We start from the raw sequence: 27,488 nt of genomic DNA on the forward strand, positions 1-27,488 counted from the left end.
TATGTGCACAACTTAGCAGTATGAACAGGCAGTCACTGATGAAGAAAAAAATACTGTGAAACATACTTAGATGCTAAATAATATGTAAAAATAAAAGTAAAGTTAAGAGCATGACGAATGAATTGAGGCTGTAACGTGTATTAAAGGAGTTTTACAGCGATCACAACATTTCAGTTCAAACAAAGGAAGGAAACGAATAAGAGAGAAGATAAGCTAAGATAAGATTTCTACAAGCTCACAACCGAGTAAACCGAAGATAAGGCATAGAATAGATGAGAATAAGAAGAAATAACTTACCAATATTTTTGTTTATGTAATTTAGTCATCACGAACGGTATTGACAATACGGCATTGTACCGTCATAATTAATTATAAATAAATAATTGAAAAGGGTTATAGATCAGTAGAGGTTGAATATTTGAGAATCAACATATTTGTTGTGTGCGAATGATACAAATCCCCATCCCCATACTAGCGTAACTTTTTCACGATAGATTAAATTAAAGCATAAATAAATTACAGTGCAGCATTGGTACGCTAGCTCGAATAGAGGAGTTGCAGTCAATTGTGCATCAATTGGTCTTTGCATTGATGGACTTTGGGTTTGATATTTGTTTGAACAACATATTTTCCCGGGTATAATCATTCAAAACGCATAAAAGGTAAAAAGTAAGCTATTCAATTTTCTAATCGATTATGGCCTACAAATCATTAGATTCATTACGCTATTTTCACACATAAACTTCATCATTATCTACACCAAAACACCCTATATGCTAGTAAAATTTTCACGATCATTTTATATAAGTTACACCCGAGAGCATCACAATCGCCAATGGTTGCGCGTTGAACAAACGCACTCGTCTTTCTCGGACTAAATCAGGTAAACTTTTTTTTTTGTTTTTTTAATTCATGTAGAACGGTCAGGCCGTATTGCTAAATGGGATACACGTAATAAGAGGAAAATATTTTAGAGCACGAATCTCATTACCAGCCTTTACATATTCTTGTTGACAAAGAGGAAATAGCTTTCTTCCAACGTGTTTATCTCCGGCCGTTTTCGGCATGTTAAGGGAATTATGGCTGTGGGTTTACGAGACTTTATGTTAGCATAAGCAAAAATTTATCAAACACCGCTAAAGCTATACTTCTGCCACTGGGCAGTGCCGAAAGCTTTACAATGTATGGCGTTTATTCATTTTACATTTATCATTTATTTTAACGGTAAAATGATGATCATCAACGAATTTCATCGTTATGATAAAAACCAATCCCATCTAAGGTTCGTTTTCTGAATTTGGACTTTTTTTTCTGAAAACATTAATATCATTTTAATTTTTGTTCTACAATCCAATAATAACAAAAAATATTTGCTGCATATTTAATCCATTTGCAACAAAATATTTTATTTAACAACATTCAACAAATATATACTTTGCTACTTAGATTTTCACATAACAGAGATGTATGCAGAGCAAACAACTTATAAACACCGATGTAACATCTTTTACTTTGCTGAACGATCTAGTAGGTCATGCCGGACACCGAGTTAGTAAGCTACTAGACTTATCGTAAATTACACAATTAGTTAGTCAGTACGGGGGAATAGTCTGCATGGGATTTGAACCCTGGTCCTGCCGGGTTTTTTATTCTATGTTGCACAATTAAATTCACAAGCCATCCAATTTCAACACACATGCCATATGATGTACGGACTGGTTCAATAAAAAATGGGAATTGTACTGGCTATTACGTTCCACCGACGGCTTTGCCGTTCATCAGTGTGTACTGCGAAAAGAATCAAATATCCACTATATTTACATCGTACTTGAAATAAAATCAAACTGAGTTTTTTTTTGCAATTCAGTAACGATTAGATTCAATCATTTCGTTAAATTTTCAATGCACAATAATGTAACGAACAAGTTGAAAACATTGACAATACGACAATGCGCCACTATACTTAATAATAAATAAAATTTAAATTAAAAACATTCTAAGCTTATGGATTCTTAGCGTACATGCAAACATGACACTCATGATTGCTCATTAACCTCCTGCAGGATGATAGTAATTTATTGCAAGCATATATTCATCGTATTTTTTTTCCCCGTATCCCACAATTATCATACGAAACACCTAACCTGTGCTCGCCTGAAATGCATTCTATCTAACAGAATTGGAATAAGTCGTCCCAAATGACCAACAGCAACAGCTCCACGGTCTCGGAAGTTCGCCTTTATCATTCCCTCAATCCTTCAACAACAAAATACGAATAAGGCATTGAGTTCTTCAATGCTACAAACAGAATAAAAGAGAAATGAAAAACGCTCATGCCAGGAAAAAATGCTACCCTCAACCATTTTGGAAGGGTTTTTAATCACTGTGGTCGTAAAACTAGTGCCTTGGTGATGGGTGTAGCGTTTCTTTTCTCCTTTAATTTATTTGTGCCATCGTCTCCGTTGATTGCGATTGCGTTGATCCTGCAAGCACAATAGTGGACGAGGCACCCAGTGCTACAGTGCTTTAATGAACTTTTTTTCTTTGTGTCGAAGAGTAACGAAGAAAGAAACATTCAACATTTCTAACGAGTAACGAATCGTCCAATACCCAACGCAATGAAAATTGTTAGAGCGAGAATAAGTCGGCGGTTCCTTTCATCGAGTATCTCGAGACCACTTTTGTCATTTTTCTTCTTTTTTTTCTACAGTAGTATATGTAGTTGTATATAACGTTTGTGTCCAAGGTTCGAGCAGAATGCAAATGCCACCATTCAAAACACCGTCCCGCATAAGAATCTTCACAATAACACTAGACGCAATCTTAAACCAGTTATCCCATCGCGGCCGTCTGGTTATCGAATTCCCACCAAAAAGATCGACATTTTCGTTTATTTTCTTATCGCGTTCTTTTTTACATTCTATACGAATAGTGAGTTAAGAAGACCCTGAGAATGTGCTGTACGGACACACAAATGGATTTTTTATTCTACCTTCACGCTACCCAAGTTGATGGAAGACATTTTGTTCAATATCGCATAAATGAACGTATGATTACAGCTCGCTCTTTTGTATTAGAAAAACAATTGAAACACATTTATTGCACACTTATTTTTTAAACATATTTGTCTTTGATATAATTTAATGTTATTCATGAGCATTAGGTCTAGCCCTATTTATTCAACAATAACTAAATTAAGTTATAAACAAGCTCGCCGTTTTGTGAGGATTAACCAACGAATAGATAATTGTTGTACTTTTTCTTTATAGCATAACAGCAATCCTCGCTACAATGTGTAGTCGATGCTATTTCGACGCAAATCCCCAGTCCTTCATGGGTTAGTCTCAATATATGGCAGTGAGCTATGGGAACATTCATGGAACTGCACTTAAATTGACAAAATCGGTACTGTCTATTATGTCAATCGAATTTAACAGATCCAAGAGTGCACGTATTTATCGACGGCGTCTAAGATCACTCTTTTACGATAACCTAAAGCGTTTGGAGCATCGTAAACTTTCCATTTCAGATAAATTAGTTTGACTCTTCCTTAGGCTTTTAACGTACGGGTGGGCCTAAACCCGACGGCGACGGCTTATACCAGCGGTACACATATATAGCCGCAATAAATCCCTTAACAACAATGCTCAGCCTGGGTAGCTATATCAGTCCGATCACTAGTAGTAGTAATCAGGTTTATGATGCAAACAGAATAAATCTTCAACACCAATTCAAAAAGTTTGCCGTGCTGCTGCTCCTCATCAGAACTGATCATATTTGACCACCTACGAAGAAAGTGGTTCATATGGTTTTTTCATCCATCTGTGAAAGCACTAGCGACGCTATTCTTTTATGATAACCGTTCTTAGCCTCTAATGATTAGAATTTGTATATCAAAAGAATCATTCAGTTGTTCAGAAACATGGATTTACGATTCCTAAGCGATCATGGTTATGATTTGAGACCGATTTAATGTTAAGCAAGGATCCTAACAATAACGGTTACGTTTACGGTTTTTAAGATTTCGCACAAGGTATGGCAATTTGGGATACATTCATATATTATTTGTTGTCCGACTAAACAACTAACATCAACAATCAAAATAAAAAATTCAATTTGAAACGGTCTGGACGTATTATCCGAGGACTTTGTGACATTCGCTTTGAAAAAAGCTGATAATCGTTTCTGAAAAGCTGATTGTTTCATTTGAGAAAGAGTGTGTAAAAAGTTTGCATTATATGACATGCGGATTCATTATCAAAGTGATATCACAAAAGTGAAAAGTGTACAAGTGTTTGAAAGTGTACAATTAGTTTATATATAAATAGTTTGTTACAAAACCATAGCCATCATTACTTTATCAATGTTTAATAAATGAACTGTATAAAAATTTTCTCGGGTAAGGTTTTATTAATTCTTTAAAAACTACTCCACTACTCCAACTATTATCACATGGTAGACATCGTTATAGAGAGCAAAAAAAACGAAACTGGTGGTCAAATAGTACGAAGCAATCTGAAAGAAGAAGGAACTTATTTTCAAATGGTTCATAAATTTTGTTCTGACATTTTTCTCTGTTTCTCTTCATCAACAACAAATTCTTTTCTTACCATTTTGATGTTATTCCTTTTCCTACTCTAATGCGTCTTATTTTTTACCATTTTATATCTCTTGCCTTGTCCAACACTTTTCACCCTCACGGATATACACACGATGCCATCCCGAACCAAGCAAATTATCGTTGACTTAGTTAATTTATTTTATTCGACTCTCCACCATTCTTCGTCTTTTTGTTTTATCTTTCTTCGTACCATCCTGGTCTTATGCACTCACTTCTACCTTCTCTCATCTCCTTCCCACGTTACCAAAATTTTTCGACCATTCAACCAACGGCGATACAACATAAAACTACATGTACATAATATACCATAATTTACTTCACTAGAACAGTAGATTGGTAAATAAAAATTATCAATTATTATTTAGTTGAAAATGGTGACTATCAGGACCGTGTCCCCCCGTAGATATGAGTACTGACTATTCAACTACGTGGTATCGGCAAGTCTAGTAAGCCATTCGATGGCCGGCGAAACCTTAGAAGTTCTTTGCTACAAAGAGAAGTAAAGCAATCGCGCCTTTTATGCTATAAATGTTGTACTAATACTGATTTTTATACTTAATAATTGAATCTGAAACCGTTTATCTTTCAGCTCAAACTCATTTTTTTCTTACTTTTCTGTTTTGTTGTTAACTGTTTGTTTCGATTTCTTAATATTCATTTAACACTACTCGCAATGAAACTACCGTGCCTGTAAGCGTTAGTTACCGTACTGCAGATTTCGTGGAGACTATCGAGTTGTTTTGTCGGACGCGGTAGATTCTCCATAAATGCCATGAGCAATTGATTTGAACGCACAGCCCATTCGGCTAATTTATGGAAGATCATGCATTTCCTGGAAAGCTCGGTGGACGGTAGGAAGTCCATGGTTATTCGATGCACTAAGAAGAACTTACTGACACATACTGTCTAAGCATTTCACTCTGCGTGGCTCTTAGAGTTACAACAAGAATCATAAAGTGAAGTCATAATATCTATTTTTCATAGGCTTGATTAACCATTTTAAACCCAGATTCAGAAGCAGGGAATCAGTTGACAGGAACGAACGATTCCTGATCTTTTCTTTGTAATGCTTTACCGCATGGGGATTTTTGCAATGAGGTCACAGGTCCGACTTCTCGGAGTGTGTGTATCATATGTCGGTCTGCCGATTTGCTATATTCATCGTCGCTATGTTCAACATTAATCCAAACGCTAATCCGTAATCATGCAGAAGAGTTCTTGGTTCGGTTCATTTGTCCATGTCAACCACTGCAGCAGGCATGGGCGCATTACTTTTAAAGCTAAAATCAACCTTTTGACGACGTTGGATTGCTTGGATTCATATTTTGGTGGTTTGAATTTACAAACGACCCTATGAACTGGAACAGCTTAAACTTATGCCGAAGCTCTGAAAACTTACTAAACAAAAATTCTTAGGTGTTCCAAACCTATGTGTAAGCTACCACACTACTACTAGACAAATAAGTCACTTTTATCTTTTTGTATAGATGCGTATTTATTGTACCGAATTTAGATTTAAGATCGTTGTGTGATTTAAAATAAAAACTTTGTCATTAAGCAACCACCGAAGTGTGTAGACTTCGTAACTTTCTTTTAGTTCTCATCTAGTTAGTAGCATATAAAAAAAATATCATGATTTTTACGAAAGTTTGACAGCCAAGAGATAACATGAAAAATAGACCATTATTATAGTTCCAGTACAACATTAAATTTACAAATTAATTTAAAATTTGTAAATTAATATACATTCAAATATTACTTACTCATACTCTCATCCTACGCCCGCTATAGAAGCTTGGTCACGGTCTGATACCGGTTAAGCGTGTCGTCTGCTAATATGTTATTAGATAGAGGTAAAAGATGTGTCAGTATTGTGGCTATAAATGCAGTACCAGCTTGATACGTCGAGACAGGTGATTGCCAGCACCCTTGATGCAATTTCTATAACTAAGATGTTAGATGCCTTAAAAAGTACATTAAAAAGTATTTTTCAATATATGTTTATGAAATCTGTATCTTTACTAATATAAACAAAAGCCAATTTTTAAAAGAATAAAAAGATCTTGTTATATCGCTCCGTATTATGTGTACTGAACACTTCAACATAAAAATGCTAATAGGTGAGCATGCAATGTCACAAACGGTGCTAGAATACCAACCAACTTACGAAGCGTTTAAGGTTTTACATAAATGTTTGCGACTCCGATTGACCAAAACCGAATAATTATTTATTTTTTATTGATTGAAAAAAATGAAAAAATGGATTGCACAATAAAGATCAATCAAACTTAACCCTATTCGTTAATCCATTGATATTCAGACCTTAAGAAACTATCATATTCTGTTGGTGCTTTCCCGATTCAATTTTGTATCATTTTTTTTCTTTCAAATATGATGCTTACATTATTCTTTATAAAAATACATCACGTAATTTTGATCAATATTTCAACGAGCTATACAAACACTAGCAGGTTTAATGTGTACTTTCTATTTTAGGAATAGCATTAGAGAATTCAATTGGTAATGGTATTTCTACTGGAGAATCTTCAGTCGTGGTAGGTACACCGGAAGAGGACGAAGAAATCATACGGCACAGGAGATGCGTTTTATGGCGCTTAAAACTGCTTCCATCCAAAAATCTATCACCGCAGTTGTCGCACGCAAAAGGTCGCTCTCCGGTGTGTATGCGCCTATGTACTGTTAGTTGGCCACCTTGACTGAAACGTTTGTCGCAGAAATCGCAAACATACTTTTTCTCACCTGAAACAAATAATTAATTCAAAATTAGTAGCTTATTTTCATAGAATAATTTATAACAAAATAGCAATACGGCCTGGCCGGCCGTCCTTCATGAATAAAAAAAAATTATAACAAAATAATTTTAAATAATATTAACTCGTAAAAATGCAAATTTGAAACACTGTTTATCGGAGTCGGCGATATTATTTCATTTGAGTTCATATTATGAAGTAAGATTTTTTTTCGTTTATTAATAAAGATTTCGAGTCCCTGAGACTACAATCGCCTCCTTGAAGTGATATAATGAGTTCTTCTTCTTCTTAGCTAAACGACCACTGAAGGTTAGCTAAAGGCCAGCCATCGAATGGCTTACTAGACTTGCCGATACCACGCAATTGGATAGTCAAATCAGCCCTCTCTACTGGGGGACGGTCCGGATAGAATTTGAACCACGGTCCTGCGCCGTTTGAAGACCAACACCGCTGTCGCCTACACCACCAAACCGCACCAAGATCATGAGTTGCAATAGACAGATATAAATATTATATGTAAATTAATAAAAATATTATTTAAAAATAAGGCAACATGCCGTCGTACTTAATAATAAAAAAATTAATAAAAATATTAAGTTAAAACATTGAGCGGCCGTGTAGTGATGCGACAGCGGTACCGGTCTTCCAACGGCAGGACCGAGGGTTCAAATCCCATCCGGACCGTTCCCCCGTACCAAGGACTGGCTATCCAACTACGTGGTATCAGCAAATCTGGTAAACCATTAGAAGGCCGGCTTGACCTTTAGAAGGTCGTTGCTATTTGTATTACCTCCTACATCGTAGCTTTCATTTTATCCGTCTTGTAATCAATATAATTAAATTACTTTCATTTAATTAAAACATTATCTCAATCTGTGACGTTGCTGTCTAACAACCGCAGTTTGTTAATAATGCCGAACGAGACCTACAATTTGAAATAATATATTAATGTTTTAAAAGGTGCACCAACGTTCAATATGACAAACCAAGGCATGGTGTATCGTTTGTTACTTGTACGATCCTATCTCTTCGATGGCACTATAATGTTAATTGGTTTTGAAGTTTGTATTTGTATTGTATTGCCAAAGTGGAGACAGTGGAACTTATGCCTAACTTCTATCCCCCTGAAAAAACCGCCACCTACTTGCTATTCTGAATTCAGTCATAACCTTTTCCATACTACCAACACTCTGTATTTTTTTCTGTTCTTAAGCCGTAGGAATATTAGGATTCAGCTTAATATTGTGTGTACAATTTCCAAACCCGACTAGGCAGTTTAATTTCCATAAAGAATGCCGTTAGATACCATGTTACAATAACATCTACAATAGTCGTTCTTGTTAGACGCATGTTGCTCATACAAGAAATACGAATATACGAATAAACAATACGAATGTTTTCCTATGGATCCTCGTACCTAAAAAATAGATCTATAGGATGTTGACCTCATACTAACCGGTATGTGTTGTTAGGTGCTTCGCAAGATTGGAGCTGGATGTGAACTGTCGGCTGCATACTTTGCAATTGTACGTCTTATACTTTTTCCCAGTAGGGCCGGCTTCCGGTGGCATTGCTATAGCGTGCGCATTCGGAATATACAATTTACTTTGCGGATTGAAGTGCGAAGTATAGTGTCGCCGCATCTCCTTTTTGTCGACGAATCCCTTCTGGCACAACTGACACGAGAAAGGACGTTCACCTGTATGTATTCGACGATGTATCGTCAGCGAACCCTTCTGCGTAAAGGTTTTACCGCACAAATCGCACATATACGGTACTGGCTGATCGGCATGCATCTTAACATGGCGCATGAGATTTTTATGGTGTTTGAAAATGCGATTACAAACATTGCAAGTGATTATGCCTGGCAGGGAATGCCGGAATTCGTGTTCTACCAACGACTCTGCCTCCCGGAAGATTAAATCACAATAACGGCACTTTTTGTCGGGTATATCCGGCTCGTGTGAAGCTTTCACGTGTTGCAGAGCTATGGAAAGGCTATCGAAGGTTTGTGCACAGAGCGCACAGTAACAGGATTGAACTGCTTCCGGACCAAAGCAGCTTAGCTTATGCTCTTTCAATACCTGCCGAATCCGGAAACACTTGCCGCAAACTTCACAAATGAACGGCTTCTCCCCAGAATGGGTACGGCGGTGTTCAATCAATTTGCTTGTTTCTTTGAATCGTTTACCGCAAACATCGCAATCGTAAGGACTATTCTCATTGTGGTTCCGTTTCTCATGCATAGCAAGTGTAGCTGACTTGTGGAACACTTTGCCGCAATACTTGCATTCAAACTTGTTTTCCACTGAATGGACACTCTGATGGCGCCTTAGGGTGCTCAGCATCGTGTACGAACGATCACAGCTCTGGCACTGATATCGCTTCTGTCCATCAGTTACGATAACTTTCGTATCGTGTATTTCCGACTGTATTTTAGCTTCTTGCAGTTCATCCAAATGTTTTTCTTGCGCGTGGGTGCGTTCCTCGTGGTGCTGACAGTCAGCCAACGTTGCAAAACGCTTTTCACAGTAAACACATTTGATGGCCAAACCTGCTGCATGCTGACGAAGATGTTCCCGAAGTACTCGGGTCGAGTTTATCATCTTATTATCGCACTTCCCACACCGATACGGTAGCCAGTCCGAATGCTTTCGAACATGTACGTTTAGATCTTCACGTGATTTGCCTACGAAATCTTTGCAGATGTAACACATCAATTCACGTTTTATGTATTCCTCGTCGCTAGATTGTTCCACGTGAGCTTTCTTTTCGTGCTTTTCCAGATCGTACTTTTTCGTAAACTTTTGTGCACAGAAATGGCACACAAACCGTCTATTCTTTTCCGCATCGAGGTCGTACTGCTGCTGATGAAGATTGCGCATATGTCTACTGACGGCTTGTCCACAAGCAAATCGAGCTGGACAATAGAGACAACGTCGCTTCAACGTTTGATCATGTTGCTGATGGTGTAAATTCAGTCGATGCAAGTTGGTAATCGTCTCCGAAACGCATATTGTACACTTGAATGGAATATCTTTCCCGTGCACGCTTTGCAGATGTTCGTACAATTCTGTACGCGAAATAAAGCCTTTTCGACAAACATAGCACTGCGTTACTTCTTCCTTTTCTATTTCATCAGATTCATCACAAGTTCCGTCAAAAATGCCCCCCTCTGATTGCGATTGATAAGTGTAATTTTTTCGTCTCTTACTTCTAGAAGAAACAAGAAAATTTTGCAGTTCGGTTTTCTTTTTGCGTGGTCTACCAACTTTTCGAACGATTTTCGCTTTTTGAGTTATGCAGCGTTGTTTCTTTGATGTGGACAACTGATACTCGTCACTCTCATCAGTACCATCCGTGTTTAACTCATTCTGATCATCGTCTGAGTCAGACGGAATGAAATTACATTTTACGGAATCAGACGCAACACACTCAGGGGATTGATGGTAGTCATCCACTAATTCGGCCTTTACACCATGCGAGTGGTTTTCGTAAAGATTTAGTTTCATTATGTTGTCATTATTTTGACGCAGCGACACTGTAACATTATTTTCACCCTCCGCTGCATACCATTCTTCCCCGGTCCTTTCAATCGTGTCTTCTTTCCTGTCCCGTACCGTCTCTCGTACTGTATGTTGTTCGTTGGAGTGACCTCTATTATTACTTTTTCGTGCACAATTTTCACCTGTCGTATCGTGGAACATATCAAAGGATTTTTCACTAGAATAATACTCAATTTCAGGTTCAATCTTGACTTCCACATCTTCGTTTACAAATACTGCTGCCGAGACTATTCCTGAGTTCGCTTCAGAATCCAAGGGATTGAGACTAGATTCTTGTAAGTCTTCTTCCTGCCTCACTATGTAGATTTCTTCTACTTCGTTATTCGAGGGAATGATATGCCTGCAACAGAGACCGAAAGGGTCGAAAAAAGTTTAATTTGATTCTATAATTCAATGATGAAAGCAAATCCTACCGCAGCAGCATCTTTTCTGTATTGACTTTAACACGCACAGATTGACACAAAAACTATCGCCGATACAGCAGAACAAACGAAGCGCAGATCGTCTCGTAACCAAGGTAAATACAAACGCAGCTCCCTATTGACAAAATTGCCTCAATAACCAATAATAAAGATCTTTTCAATACAAATTTGCCTTAGTAGTGCCTTAGTTGGAGGATTTGTATCGATTTTGTCAATAGGGTCCCGCAAAGTGACATTTCGCATCTAAAATAAACATTCTGATGATTTCAGACGCATTTGTCGGAAAACCCTATTCTCCATCGTTCAATTGACACATTTTATGATTGCAAGATTGATCAAGTTGACAAAATCACCCTTCATAGTGTTATTAAGGGAGATTTATATGGCGAAAATCGTAGAATATTATGAAGGGAGTTTTGTCGATTGGGTCGCGACATCAAATTCATCTTCAATGTTTCTTCCCAACCAAAACGAACGGGGCAAAACAGCGTGTGTCTTGCTCTAAATCGTCTAGCTCACTTGTTTACACTTATGTACGAGTATTCTGTGACGTCATGAGGTTTTGGATTTGCCGTAACCGTACGATTCTGTGTTTCGTTCACACTCGTATAACTGTTTCATTCGCACTTACAGACGAGATAGGCCGAGCAATGTTTGTTTGCCAACGATATCGATGTTGTGTCTAGATCGTATCGATGCATTGGTTTTACATTTCGCTCAAACTCGTATGTCATTCCTCTCGCACTCACGGACAGTATAGACGGAGTAAATTTTTGTTCTGAAAGGTATCGATACATGTGTGTATACGCCGGGTGTTTTCCCTTGCTTGCACTGCTTTACCTCACACACAAACGCATACATACACGCCTCGTACCTTTAAACGCGTAACCGTCTGAAATCACGCCAGACGGCGGAGTAAGTGAAAGCGAAAAAAATATTCTGGTGCCATGAAGTTTGTAACTCTTTGATATTAGAAGAAACATATATTTTTTAAATACAGGAAAAATCATTATCTCACAAAGTATTTAGTTGTTCAGTTCAGTTTTAATAGGTGTTTATTTCTTGGGTGTTGGTCCAGCTGAGAGATCTTTGTAAAATAGTGTTATTTGAAAGTGTTGTTACCGTTTTTGTAATGGCTGACTTAAAACGTCTGCGCAAATCTGGCATGTTTTATCGCCAAGCTGCAAAGTATATGGCGCTGGAACCTACGGGAAAGGATAATCAGGATGCAGGACCAAGCCAACCATGTTAGTTGACTTTATTACACAAGTTTAACGAATATAAAGTTCGATTACATCGTAGTGTTATTGTTATATTATTATTTACAACATACCCAAAATATAGCCACGAGCAATTTAAACCATGAAATGCAGCGCACATCGCCAACCCCAGAACAAAGTCCAGAACCAAATATGAACCAGACCGAAGAAGAATATGTCGAATTGGCTGACTACATCGATTGCTGTTCTTCCTGTGAGATGAGAATGAAATCAACACTGACGATACGTTCAATCAAATTATCGATAAAATGTCTATAGTTGATGGAATTCGTTACTGCGCGCTTTCCACCAACGCGTCGCATAGCTCCATAAACATAATTTGAAAGCTTTTTAAAAAAGCCAACGTTAAAGTTCCTTTAACCGCTAAAACTTTTCTGTGGACAAATCGGAATCCTTCGACGGACTTTAGTACTAACAAAGTAGTTAATACAATTTTTCCCACGTTAACATACCTTTTGCAATTGGAACAGTATTTTCCTTTCCAGTGTCAGTAGCTAACGCACAATATTTCAATATATTTATAAAAAGCTGTTTAAACCATACAAAATGCAATTTGAATGCTACCTTTCGATCGATCCTTGACAAATTGGTTGTACTCAGATGAAAACGTCATATCATCTGTTTCTTTGTCCAGCGGCATTTTGCTTAAATAGTAAAAGATGATAATGAATAAAGGCGATGCATTACATCACGGTCCACCACGACGATTCTTAACAAAACCATGGATCATTGAAACTCAACAATGATATTCATTATAGTTTGCTAGTTTTGCATTTACCAAATACAAATACAAGAATGTACACAAAAAACACATTTTCTTTAACTTGCGATCCTATATAGCGCATGTAAAACAAAACCTACTCCGATCCACACTAGATTATCACGACTAAAAAGGACCATCGCATCACCGCCGCAGCAAATCATATGGTAAATATGCATTATACACTAATAATCACAGTTCAATTCTCACTTCTCCTGCTCACCTCTAGATATCCAGAAAAAACAGTACTGCATATTTCAATCTCTCTTCTCTCTACAGTTCAATTCTCACTTCTCCTGCTCACCTCTAGATATCCAGAAAAAACAGTACTGCATATTTCAATCTCTCCTCTACACACAGGCTCAAAAGCAGCTACCTTGATCCATAAGAGAAACAGAGCAAAAAGCATGGAAGAACGAACAAGCAGTGCGAAAGAGAAAAAAACAGCATATACACAAATCAATTTTTTTGCACATCTTCATGACGTCAAAAATTTTGTGACGTCATAATTTGTGGTAAACAAAATTGCCCCATCCGTTTCTGACTACGGGGCAATTATCGTGGCAAAAGTAGGGCCCCATTTTAGCCCCATTCTTGCAACGACTTTACCTATTTTGTTGTGTTTGGGTTTCCGTGTGGGTTTCCGCGGATTGAGCTCTCGGGTGTCGAACTCTGTTTATTTTCCGCGACTGGTGGAAATCTGAACTATCGAACTTGTAGACTGCGGGCCATCAGAGACATTCAAAAACAAAATTTTAAGTTCTCTGAGTGTTTGTGAAAAATACTCGTTTTTAAATCGCTTTTCGAGAACCAATTACTTTCACCTGGCAATTGCGAAAAAAACTGAGATCGCGAATTTGAGATTTTTGGACAGTTTCACATCGATTTGAACAGTTTGAATTTTTTTTGGTCCGGGCCCTAAAGAATCGCAAACAAAAAAAACTGAGTTCGATATCCGGAAAGTTTGGCACCAACTAAGAGAGCTCGATAAGTGGAAATCCGCACTCCCTCATGGAAAATCCGTTTCAGAACATGTTATTTTGTGTGTAGCGTAGTGTAGTGTAGGTCACGCAGTTCATACGACGAGTTACTAGATTCCTTTGCCTGGAAGAGTGATCTGGATGGGAATTTGAGCCTGAGTCTTTAAATATTTGCGTTGCTACCGCCAAAGCTGGGTTTAGCCACTGGATTTGTTTTTCGGTACTACTACGTTGATGCGCGGTTCACGGTCCAAATATTCGCAATATCGTTCTTTTGTGCATTCCCACGTCTGTTTGGTTTATTTTTTATGTATACGTCCACGGTGTATACCATTGTTTTCAATTCTTTTATGTTTTTTACGCTTCTGGATACATTCCCGTAACCTACTGCATATCCCGTACGATGATGACTTCACAGCTTCATTTGTATCGTTTAAATATTTGAATTCCCCTTTTTCGGTCGAAATATTCAAAAACACTTCCAAATAGCACAGGAAACTCGACACTAGTAATATTTCTTAATTTTACCCTCATCAAAATTACGATTATTTTATTGCAGCTGATTTGAATGAACAATAAGGTGTTCGCATTTCGGAATGCTATGATGCATTGATTTCATCGTAAGTCCCATTTCTTCGATTGTATTTCCAGTGCAAAGAAATGATCATAATAATGTGCTTCCCTGCTTGTGCTGTGAGCGCTCATGACGGGTCTTGCTAGAACTGTGTTGAAATTCTTTCTCACAAAGCTTACATTTGTACGGGTTTTCTCCAGTATGCACCCGTCTGTGCACTTTCATTGTACTTAGTTGTGAAAATGATTTTTCACACAGGTCACACTTGTGCGGCATAGCGTTAATAGTGTGCAGTCGCTGGTGTCGTTTTAAGTTAGACTGCTGTTTAAAGATTCTTCCACACTGCTTACATTCAATTACACCCGGTAGTCGATGCCGCAACTCATGTTCAATTAAAATCGTAACAGATTTTAGTTTCATATCACAAAATCTACATTTTCCGTCCTTGGGCATGTGCTGCACATGTAGTTCCATCGCATGTTTCATAAACAACTGTTTACTGGAAAATAACTGGTCACAAAATGCACAGCGAATTTCTAGTCCTGGCGCTTGATTAATATTACATTTTGCTATGTGTTCTTTGAGCAACGATTTTAAACGAAAGCGCATTGTGCAATGATTACACTGAAAAGGTTTGTCGCCCGTGTGTATACGCCTATGTTCAATCAAACGAATTATTTGCTTGAATCCTTTTCCGCAGTAGCTGCATTTGTAAGGATATTCATTTCGATGCGTGCGTTCGTGTTGTGAAAGGCATGACGATTTTTTGAACATTTTACCACAAATTTTACATATGAATTGTCTCTTTCCGGTGTGTACATTTTCATGCCTACGTAAAGTGCTTAAAAGTGAGTAAGATTTATTACAAAACGAACATTCGTACCGCAAGGCTCCATCTTTGGGTACGCTTTTAGTCAATTTTGAAGTTTCGTCCTCTGTATTGTTCTCCGCACGCATACAAATGCTAGAAGCTTTTGCTTCTAAATGATTTAGCATTTCGTGTGCTTCGCACTCCTTGATGGAAATAAACCTGTCTTCACAGTAGATACATTTAACGGGCTTTTTCTCTAAGTGCAACGCAATATGTTTGTTCAATGAGCAAACGGATTGTATTATCTCGGTAGTTGAAGCACATTTATCGCAACGAAAAGGCAACCGATCTACATGCACATTCAAATGTTCATGCAGTGTTTGTTTAGAGTTAAATTGCTTACCACATACATAGCAATGGTGCTGAAAATCAAAAATATTCGTCTCTCCTGCTAGAGCCAGCGTTTTCTCATGATTGCGTTCGTGACGTTCGAAGTTGGCTTTAGCGATGAATCGTTTCTCACAATACCGACAAGTGTATCTTCCAACGTTATAATCCTCGCAATACACATGGTTCCCTAACTCATCTGAATGGTATTGACGCTGGTGTGATGCACATCGCGCTGTCGAATCGAAACGTGCCTTGCAGTACCTACATTGGTACAGCTTGCTAAGATCGTGTTGAGCAAAATGTTTGTTCAGCATTAGAACGCTTCTGATTTCCTTACAAGCACACGATTTACATTTAAATGGTAGCATGTGATGATGGCTCAGCGTTAGATGTTTCTTAAAGCTTATTACTGTATCAAATTTTACCGCACACAGATTGCAAATCAGTCGATCGGCCTTTAATTGTGCTTGCGAAGATGATACATTTTGGCGCCAATCGCTTTTACAATATGTTTTATCTGTTGACTCTGGCGTTGCTTCTAAATTTGATTTTTCATCTATATCGATGTATTTTTGTGCTGGCATAGCAACACTATATTTCGTGTTGCAATTATTAATATTCGTATCGGTTTTATCGCTGGTTTCATGCACACAATGCTGGGCAGCATCGTATACATTAGACGGTATATCGCCGTTGTCAATGTTTTCATTTTTAAGACTCAAACAGTCCGACTTTACGATGTAAATTTCTTCCACGGTGTTGCTACCCTTAACAAATTGCCTGCAATATAAGGAAATTACGATCGCAGACCGATACGATAGATGTAATAGACTCTGCAGACGGCTCATGTAAAAATGAGGGGAACAGCTGCACTCACCGGAGTATCATTGCTTCAAACGTTTGCAAACAATTGATAGATGTTGCTACCACGATACCATACCATCCATCCACACATCGGTTATGCGACAAATGCTAATCACAGATATATCTGAATTACGCACAGCATATACTCGATCCGAGAAAAATACAAGAATTCCGGTACCGACCTATTTGTAGTTGTTTATTATTTTGCTATCCGCGTTGTTTTGCTGTTTCGGTGTCGTTCCATTTTGTCATTGGACCAAAGTAAATAGTGATGAGATGGTAACGTGGTGAGGTGTCAACACTTAATTATCATCAAAGACGGTAAAGAGACTAGATGGGCTCATAGCTTTTGCGCCTTGGCCATATTGAATGAGAGTTTCACAGGAGTGGGTTCGATAGTACTACGCACATGTCTGCTCAACACAACCGCACACCCCATACATACACCCCATACACACCTTACTGACAAACGGTCGACCCCACTTCTGTCAAATTGCGTTTCATTTTTCTACAGCGCAGTTGTCAAATCGTTCGGGTCGAGCCCATCTAGTCTCTTTACCCATTTTAATTAACATGTCGAGAATGTTAATGACATGTTAATGTCAGTAGAGTATGGGAAGGAAAACATGTGCAATTAAAATTAAGCGAGCGATATTCACAGTTATCAGTTAGTTGACAAAAACCGAAGTTTCCATGCTGACCTCTAGCTTCATCATCGCCTCCTTTTGCTATACTTTGAGTAATTTTCCCCTTCTGACTCCATGGTGAGTCCCGTCGAGAGTTGTTGAATTTACAGATGTGTGCAATGCAAAGGCCCCGAACAACGGGTGATTTCAAGACCAAAATTTCAGATTTTCTAGTTCTGTAAGTGAAATTTTCTCGTTTTGAAATCTCTTTTTCAGAACATGGCGCATACACCAGCTACCTACACGGGGCAATGGAGAAACAGCTGAGATCGCGAATCTTATATTTTTGACAGTTTCACATCGATGTAAACTGTTTAAAATTTCCCATGGCTGAGATTTCAGCACCATAACTGCGAAGATTGCATGCTTCTTGCTTCTACATCCTTCTTGGGATGCCGACAATAACACCAAAATCAAAGGTTCATTGGCATATGCGATGAGCATTACCTGGGCTTCCTGGTGGAGATATGGTGACGGAAAACGAATGACTGAGTCAACGATATTCTGAATATTGCATTCCCTTTCACGTACATAAAATCGGCCCAATCTAGCAGTAATACATGCACATGAACTTCTCGGGTAGTTGTAGGGTAGTTTTATTTTAAAACCCCTGAATAGTTGTTATTGATGCAATTTTGTTAATTGGGCGTATCCTACATGTATAGACCTTGCAGAAAAAACGAGAATTCGAAAGTGTCAAACGACTTGTGAGAAGGTAAACAAAAAGAACGCCGCGTCGTATTCCGTTGCAAATATTTCATTAACAAAATGCATAGAGCATCACCGTTCGATAACAAATTTATTGATAACCATCTAAGACGATGCGTGAAAGTGCTATTCCCAGTTGTGCCATTACGGGTGAACTTCGAAAGTGTCGGCGTACGGAAACCCGAAATGTTTTACACAATAGTTGAGCAAATCGATCTCCAAAACCTCATTGTACGTTTCGCTACGCCCGCAACAGGCGTCTGTAGTGCTTGCTAAATCGCTGCTTTTCTCCTATTTTCAGCAAATAAGAATGACTCAAGTAAACGATCATTCCAAAATGTTCATCAGTACCATTGATAACGCTGCCTACGAACAGATAAGGACAGAACAATCGTTGCATGTTACTTTCCAAGGATTTGTCGATCATCTCATCAAAATTCTTGATAACTGCAAGCGGGAAGAGCTACATCTAGCTCTGGTTGCGGAGAGCAACTGCCATATGCTACAAATATTTGAAAAGAGCTCATTCAAAAATTTAACCCATCTGTTTCTCACAATGGAAAATGCGTCGTCCGAAACTGTCCTATTTCACATAAACCAGTCACTGCAAATACTTCAAGAGCAGGCATCGGCATATGCGTCCCAAGCTCAAAAGTATCAACTGGAGATGAACTCAAAAAACGACATTATCGGCAGACTAAAGGACGAAATTGTGTCCTTAAATGGAAAAATTATGGAGCAAGAGAACTTGATATTCAACAGAAACACAGAAGAGGTGAGTCGTCTGCATCAAACTATAAAAAATCTAAATGAAAGCAAAGATGCTGAAGAAAAGCGATTAAAATCTATAATGCACAGTATGCAAGAGAAAATAGACAATCTGACGAAGGAAACATATGATCGCACAGAACGCATGGTACAGGAAACGAAAAGATTCGAAACCATACGAGAAGAGAATATAAAGCTCCGGGCCCAAAACGCTCAAATAAAGGTAGAGTTGGATCGTTTGCAGGCTAGTATTGCGTCGCAACAGAGCCGTGAATCTAGATCAGAAAGTACTGTTGCGGAATTGAAACATCAACTGGGAGAAATCCAAAGCAAACTAAAGATTGCGCAAAAACAACGATCGGAATTGGAAGCCGAGCTAGAAGCGGAGAAAAATATATGCCACACTAAAAAACATGCATTACAACTTACGACCGATGAACTAGCAAATGCGTCTGCGGTTATCAATAATCTTAACAAGGAAAACGTTAAATTGCAGAGCAAAATAGATCTACGCACTGAAATTGCGATGCGTCAAGAAAAGTTGCTACTTGATAAAGAAAAGCAACTAGTAGAGCTGAGCAATACAGTTGCGGCTATACAGCAGGAACATATGAAAAACCGATCTTCCAACGAGGAATATGCTGAAACGATCAAACGTATCAAAGAAACAACCGATTTGATAGAGGAAAAATACCGAAAAAGTGAGTATTTGTTTGTTTCGTGTAGTTACGAAAATCAAGCAAATAATGACAATAATATTGTACTTCTGTTATTATCTCCGTTGCAGAAATCAATGACATGATCCTTAAATTGACAAACAATCAAAACGTTGAAAAAACATCCGTGCTAAGCATGCAAGGAAGATACTTACGCCCTCAAAATCGAGTAGAATAAAGGAATCATCTTTATATTAGTAGAAACTAGTTCTCTGCTTTTATCAGACAAGAGATGCGAACTTTGCCAAAGACCATATCGGGGCGTAATATTGATTTTTAAACTTGATGCACTGTATTCAGCTCCATATTGATACATGCGATGCTTTATTAATCATCGGAAAGATTCTGTTGTTCCACGGAAGCAGTTGTAGCAGAGGTTGCAATATTTACAGCTTGTAGTATATCCTGCTCCTGCCCGGCTTTTAGCCGCTCACGTATCAGTTCGGCGATAGCTTTTTGTGTTCTACGTTCCAGTTTTTCTAACTTTTTAGAAACATCTCTTTTCAGATCCCAATCAGGTTTGCGGGGGGCAAGATTAGCAATATCTATCTCTTCAATGACGATTGGTGTTTGCATCATTTCCAGATGTGTTCCAACTTCCTTTTCGACAATCCCTGCGTGATCATCCGTTGCTGTTGGTTCCTGAAATTCTTCCGTTTCTGGTTTGTAGTTCCGAAAGACAGGTCTGTAACAAGAGTACGCATGATGTACCGTATAAGAATAAATATTGCAAATTAATTGAGACTTCTTTGACACAGCTAATTGTTTGAGCTAACCACTCACTTAGGCACGGGTGTAGATTCATCATTGATGGTGCTCTGTTGTTCATCATGAAGTCGCTTCCCGCGTAGTTCCCGCAGTCGATTTTTACGCCTTAATGCTTCTTCTTCGAGTTTCCCTACCACATCAGCCATTGGCAATACGATTTCAATTAATTAAGAAGACTTTATTGTTTCCGTGCCCTGGTGCGTCTTTTCTAAGCGATATAAACAAACTCAACCCAGTGAAAAAAATACTTCAAACAGCATTGACGTTCACGAGTGACATGTTGAATGAGGGAGGATTCTTTCACGCACCCAGTATGTGTCAAAAATTCAACACAGCAACACAGCACAACAGTTAACAGCAACACATCACCACAGAATTTTATAACGTATCTGCTAGTGCAACACCGCTTCACCCAAGAAAATCAAGGAATTATTGTCTTATGGAATTGAAGTTCATCAAGATCCGATATGTTAGTATTTTGTGAACGGTGCCACGAACAACGAACAACAGGCGAGTTGGAGTTCTACATCACAACTTGCGGTCATATGTTCTGCCGGAAATGTTCATCGATATCCACGAAGTGTCCGATTTGTGCGAAACCATGTCGAACTACGATCATTAACAAGGACATGCCATTGAACGTAAAGGAGTTATTCGAGAACCAGACGAAGCAGGCTAACCAGCTTGGTAAAATAGGGAAGATCTACCAATTTCAAATCAGCAAGATGGATCACTTTATAGAAGCGAACTGGACCGTTTTCAAAGAGTACGAAACAAGAAAACAGCGGATTCAGAAGCTAAAGGAAATGTATGAAGCATACAAAAAAGGAATCGTCGACGAACAGAATCTGATCATTCAGTTGCAACAAAAACAAAAGGAAGCTATACAGAAAGGTAGAGCGACAGAATTTGAAGACAATTCGAAGGAAGATTTCTTTCAAAATACAACCCCAAAACGATTCTAGTGCCGATTCTGTGCAGAATCGAAACATTTATGACGATTAAATTAATATTTTTTTTAAATCTATACATTGCTTCTCAGATATTCTATATTTCTGTGTGCCGCTTGGGTTAGCATATATAGGCAAGGGAAGACAGTTTACATATTCACCGACATATAAACGCAACAATGGAATTTTCGCTCAACGCAACGGCACACCACATACAATTGCACACACATAGACTGACAAACAATAGAACCCACCGCAGTTTCAGTATGCGGCACTTTTTTGCGATACTGCTGCAGAAACCGATAGATGTTCATCTGTAGGGTACTGCTTGTTGTCCCCATCGCATTCAGGGCTCGCTTGACGGTTTGGACATAGCGTTCGGCCTGTCCGTTTGTTGCTGGATGATATGGAGCGGACAACTTTTTATTTTACATTTTACACCACGTTGTTGCAGGAACGTCTTAAACTCGGAGGATGTAAATTGTGTTCTGTTTTCTGACACAACGGTTACTGGGGCTCCATATGCAGCAAACAATTCGTCCAACAGATCAATGGTTGCAGTGGTTGTTGTGCTTAATGGTTCAATGTGCTTAACGGTCTTGAGCAAACCTTCGTGATCGATACGATGTCCCAAACATTCGAGCTATGAAATAGCGAAGATGCACTTGAGTCCACTCTGTTGCAGTCTGCTTAATTTGGAAGTTATGTCTAGAAAAAAATCATCGAAATCTGTAGCGAAAACGATAATACATGGGTCGGCGATGCCCATTCGGAAAATTTCTCCTTCTCGTAGAACCCTGATTTCAGCTTCTTCTCGATCTCAGCTGAATACCTGTCACGTAAAGCCAATGGAACATCACGAGCTTTGGCGAATACCGGCGTTATATTCGCTTTTAAATGCACAGAAGCAGGCGGCAAGATTAGTTTACTAGCTACATCACTAAATACGCTGGTGAAACTATCTAGTAAAGCGGTAAGCTGAATTTCACGATCTGGTATGAGCTTGAAGCTACAGATGGCGTTGACGGGTGTGTCCGGAGCTAAGTGAGCGATCAATTCACGAGGGAAAAGGGAATCGCTTTTACCAGATCACACGTACAAGTTTAACCTACATTTTACTGAGCCAACGAACACGTTCTCTGGCAAGCTGTTGATAGAAGAGCATGTTTTCACTTTATTGCTTGCAACATCGTTTCACCGATAATACCGCATGGTGCACTCGCGTCTAATTCCATCTCAGAGGGTTTGCCATCGATCTTTATGCTGAGCATTATTAGTGCTGTTAGTACAGATCCTGGCTGTTGCGATGTTACATCACTTCTGGCTTGGTTGGGAGAGTTTCGATCCGGTTGTGGAAGGTTGAATTCGCCCAGTAGATCATCAGGAGGAAGTTGATCTTGATTACCTTGCTGTTTATAACTCTCTTCTGGTTCATTTCGAGCTCAGAGCTGGTTTAGATGCGATTTGATGAGAATAGCTTTTTGATCTAAAAAGACGTTATAATTAACTAACCCAACCCGCTCAATCACCCGACCCGATTGCCAACCCCAAACGTTTCCTTTTTGCGTATACCTTGTCGTCGAGCTAAAAATGACGGTTTTGTTTGTCGTGGTGAGGTTTCTCCGGTTCCTTACTCTGGTATGGACGTAGTAAATCGAGTGTGGTTCTCATGTTTCTTGAAAACATAAGTTCACTTGGTGTTTTCTACCCTGTTGTTGCTTTCGGTGTCGATCGGTATGGTGCCAAGAATGTGGCCAGTGTTTCCTGCATAGGTTCTTCCTTGTTAATTTTCTTGATAGCCCTTTTCACTGTGTCTACAAACCGTTCCACTTGCCCATTTGACTGTAGATGGTAAGGAGCAGTTCGTATATGTGTAATGCCGTTGGTACTACAGTAGTCACTGAATTCTGCACCGATGAAAATCCTGGCGTTGTCTGACACAATTACTTGTGGTATACCGAATCGAGCAAAGCACCCTCGGAGAAATTGAATTGTGGTCTCCGCTGTTGTTGACATTGTAGTTGTCTCCGGCTATCGAGAATACGCGTCGAATATGAGAAAGAAGTATTGGCCTTGAAATGGTCAGGCGTAATCTATATGTAGTCTTTGCCACGGAGCTGTGGGTGTTAGCCAAGCCTCTGGTGGTGCATGTGGTTGTGATTTGGCTGCTGAGGCACAGCTAGAGCACTTTTTAATTTCCTCTTCAATTTGTTTGTAGATATTTGCCCAATATACTGCACTTCTAGCCAGACTTTTTGTTGAAATGTCTTAAAAGTAAGAATGACTACCTCAAGTCTATCAACCTTTGCTCGTTGCCAAATTTTGACAACTTGATGAATAAAGACGCTACTCGTGTTCCTTTTTCCGTCTGACCGGCTTGCTTAAAACATCGTGTGTCCGCGTCGTCAATTTATAGATCCGAAAGATATAAAGTTTAGTTACAACACTTTTCATTCTGACTATGCCACCACTCGTTCTCCAAATAGAATGCATCCTTGGACAATAGACAAGCCTTCTTTGCGTCGGTAAAAAGCTGCATCTTCTTCATGTGGGCATTCTTTTGCGCTGTTTGGCCATCCGTTGTGTATCTATGATGTGATACGCTTAAGAACTTGGTCGTGCTTTGTTGCTTTCGCAATCATCAAGAATGTGATCGGCATTTTGCTGGCTTAAGCCTGAAGCACTGCTATCATTTCTTCTTCCAAATGGACTGAAGCGATTATGTATTCTTCGTCTGCCGTATTGGTGGTGTTGATCACCCTTGACAGCACATCTGCATAAAGAAACTTCGTTGTTGAGATGTACCGCAGCTCAAAATCGAAACACATGAGTGTTAATCTAAATCGCTGCAATCGGTTTGATGTATGTGTTGTTATGCCTTTGTAAGGGCCGAAAACGCGAAGTAGTGGCTGATGATCCGTTTGCAACACGAACCGCCTACGAAGAATCATCCTGTGAAGCTTCGTAACAGCATAAACCAGAGCCAATGCTTCCTTGTCTATTTGACCGTACTTTTGTTCCACTGGTGTCAATGGACGTGAAGCGTGTTGAATGATTTTTTCACTATTGTCAAGGAACTTGTGTCTGATTGTTGCGCCGATACCACTATTAGACGCATCTGCAGCCACTATGATTTGAGGTTCCGGATGGTAACGGATAAGCATGAGGTCTGATTTTAATAGTCTTTAAATTGTTCAAACAACTTTTCGCAGTTCTCACTCCAGTTCCATGCTACGTCTTGTTTCAGCAGTTCATGTAACGGTTTGCGTAGGATGTACCTTTCTTCGATGAACCTAGCATAGTAATCCACTGCACCAAAAACGATCGTAGTTCTGATATGTTATTTGGAACTGGCATTGTTACTATGGCTGCTACTTTGTCAGGATCTTTACAATTGATTATGACGGTCCAATGCCGTATTGTCCTTTGTCAGGATCTGTTGACAAACCTTTTCCACTGATGACATGACCCAAGTATTGGGGGGTTAATACAATTGCAACGAAAGGGAACCAACAAATTTCGAATCGGATTAACAGATACAGACCCACGCCACGGAATAAGAACGAGGATTGGAAACTCGGGACGTGGAACTGCAGATCCCTCACATCACCCGGAAGTACCCGCATTCTTTCGGACGAAGTAAGGGCCCACGGCTACGGAGTAGTAGCACTTCAGGAGGTGCGCTGGAAAGGAATTACGGAGCGCTCCTACCGCAGCGATTACATGATCTACCAAAGTGATGGAGAAAAGCATGTACTCGGTACGGCGTTCCTGCTCATAGGTGAGATGCGAAAACGAGTGATCGGTTGGTGGTTGATCAATGAACGAATGTGCAGGTTGAGGACCCGTGAAACGTTCTTCAATTTGAGAATTATCAATGTGCATAGCCCGCACCTTGGAAGCACCGATGACGATAAAAACAGTTTTTATACGCAGTTGGAGAGACGATCGCCTACAACAAGACGTCAAAATCGTCATTGGATATTTTAATGCTCAGGTCGGACGGGAGGAGGTACGTAAACCCACGATAGGAAGCTTCAGTGCCCACCAGCTGACAAACGACGACGGGCTTCGGCTCGTTAACTTCGCCTCCTCCAAGCACATGACCATTCGCAGCACCTTCTTCCAGCACGCACCTCGAAGAGTAGGACGAGCAACTGATACAGCAGTTATCCCAGTCGGAGGAAACTCGCAAGTTCTACATGATGTTGAATGCGGCACGGGGCGGTTTTGCTCCCATGATCGCTATGTGCCACAGCGAGAAAGGAGATATCCTGTCGTACGAGCGAAAGCAGATGCAGGAGACACCGAACCAGGCGCAGGAAGCAGAGGAGTGCAGAACTACGTCAGCCAGCATCACCATAACCCCGCCATTCTTGGACGAAGACATCAGTGCCATCAAACAGCGGAAATGCAACAAATCAGCTGGCAGCGATAGGCTGGTGGTCGTACTGTTCAAGATAAATTAAGATTTGGAATCAGGAAGAACTACCGAACTAATGGAAACTGGGTGTCATACACCCGATGTACAAAAAGGGCGGCAGGATGGACTGTGCTAAATTCCGGGCCATCACATTCCTGAATGCTGCCTGTAAGATCCTGTATCGAAATACTCTTCTGCAGACTGGAGCCCCTTGCTACAGATTTCGTCGGAAGCTAGCAAGCTGGATTTGTTGGAGGCAAATCGACAACCGACCATATCTTTACTCTACGGCGGATTCTCCAAAAATGCCGGGAACACCAGATCCCTACGCACTACCTGTTCATTGACTTTAAGGCGGCCTACGATACCATAGATCGGACCGAACTATGGAGCACCATGCAGCAGTACGGATTCCCTGGGAAGCTGGTACGGCAGCTAAGGGCCACTATGGACAGAGTGCAGTGCAAGGTGAGAGTTTCGAGCATGCTGTCGGAATCGTCCGAATCTCACCGAGGCAAGGAGACGGACTCTCCTGTTTGTTGTTCAACGTCGCTCTGGAGGGTGTCATGCGAAGCGCGGGCTTCGACATCCGGGGCACGATTTTCACCCGATCTCTCCAGTTCCTTGGCTTCGCGGATGACATCGACATCATCGGACGGACAACTGCAACGGTGTGCGAGGCGTACACCCGACTGAAACGCGAGGCCAATAGAATTGGATTGAGCATCAATGCGACGAAGACAAAATACCTGCTTGACGGAGGCTCTGCCGTGATAGAGCCTCGCTCCGAAGCAGAGTATCAGTTGACGTCGACAATCTCGAGGTGGTAGAGGAGTTCTGCTACCTTGGTACGATCGTAACTTCGGACAATAACGTAAGCAGCGGAATCCGAAGGCGCATTATTCAGGGAAATCGTGCCTACTACGGACTCCACAAACTCCTGCGATCCAGAAGACTCCAACAACACACGAAAAGCACGATTTACCGCACCTTGATACGTCTGGTAGTCCTCAACGGACTACCTCTTGGATTCGGACTTGGACTTGGACGGACTTGGAGTCTTGGTCTATGCTGACGGAGGACGCCAATTCACTCGCCATTTTCGAACGTCGGGTGCTAAGGGCTATCTTTGGTGGTGTGTGCAAGCAGGTCGTATGTCGAAGAAGAATGAACCACTAGCTAGCTAAGCTGTTTGGCGGTGCTGATATCCTGACGGTAGTCAAAGCCGGAAGGATACGTTGGCTGGGGCACGTGATGAGGATGCCGGACTCATGTCCCACCATAAAAGGTGCTCGTCAGCGACCCGTTCGGCACGAGGCATAGAGGAGCATAGCGAGCTCGTTGGCTGGATCGAGTGGAGTCTAACCTGTCGGAGATCGGACGCAGCCGTGGATGGAGGACTGCAGCGCTAGACCGAGTTTCCTGGAAAC

General features: G+C 40.0%; 5 protein-coding genes across 5 annotated transcripts in view; 2 read left to right on the plus strand and 3 right to left on the minus strand.

Annotated features, from left to right (window-relative positions):
- The window catches only part of LOC126557895 (spindle assembly abnormal protein 6 homolog), a 143,171-nt gene extending 123,069 nt beyond the window's left edge, over positions 1–20,102 (plus strand). Inside the window, exons 2-4 of the mRNA XM_050213805.1 lie at positions 18,453–18,664; positions 18,735–19,902; positions 19,989–20,102. Coding sequence (XP_050069762.1) covers positions 18,494–18,664; positions 18,735–19,902; positions 19,989–20,095 — 1,446 coding nt within the window. The 5' untranslated portion in view covers positions 18,453–18,493 and the 3' untranslated portion in view covers positions 20,096–20,102. The remainder of the gene's footprint in view (positions 1–18,452; positions 18,665–18,734; positions 19,903–19,988) is intronic.
- Positions 8,844–10,420, minus strand: LOC126557909 (zinc finger protein 501-like). The gene has a single exon (XM_050213820.1). It carries the CDS (start codon positions 10,275–10,277, stop codon positions 8,844–8,846), a length of 1,434 nt encoding a protein of 477 aa, XP_050069777.1. The 5' UTR covers positions 10,278–10,420.
- On the minus strand, positions 15,000–17,023 carry LOC126567294 (zinc finger protein 345-like). Its single transcript, XM_050223524.1, is given in 2 exon segments — positions 15,000–15,035; positions 15,038–17,023. Coding segments are annotated over 2 exon segments (2,022 nt in total).
- A 142-nt stretch (positions 20,103–20,244) lies between the features above and the next one.
- On the minus strand, positions 20,245–20,854 carry LOC126559275 (coiled-coil domain-containing protein 12). The gene is made up of 2 exons (XM_050215404.1): positions 20,701–20,854; positions 20,245–20,602 (listed from the first exon to the last, which is right to left on the minus strand). The coding sequence occupies exons 1-2, from the start codon at positions 20,829–20,831 to the stop codon at positions 20,245–20,247; spliced, it is 489 nt and encodes a 162-aa protein (XP_050071361.1). The 5' UTR covers positions 20,832–20,854.
- Positions 20,855–21,142: 288 nt separating this feature from the next.
- On the plus strand, positions 21,143–21,650 carry LOC126559260 (zip homologous protein 2-like). Its single transcript, XM_050215390.1, has one exon. It carries the CDS (start codon positions 21,153–21,155, stop codon positions 21,648–21,650), a length of 498 nt encoding a protein of 165 aa, XP_050071347.1. The 5' UTR covers positions 21,143–21,152.
- The last annotated feature ends 5,838 nt before the right edge of the window (positions 21,651–27,488 follow it).

This window comes from Anopheles maculipalpis, chromosome 2RL, assembly GCF_943734695.1.
Source record: "Anopheles maculipalpis chromosome 2RL, idAnoMacuDA_375_x, whole genome shotgun sequence".
In the NCBI taxonomy this organism is placed as follows: Eukaryota; Metazoa; Arthropoda; class Insecta; order Diptera; family Culicidae; genus Anopheles; species Anopheles maculipalpis.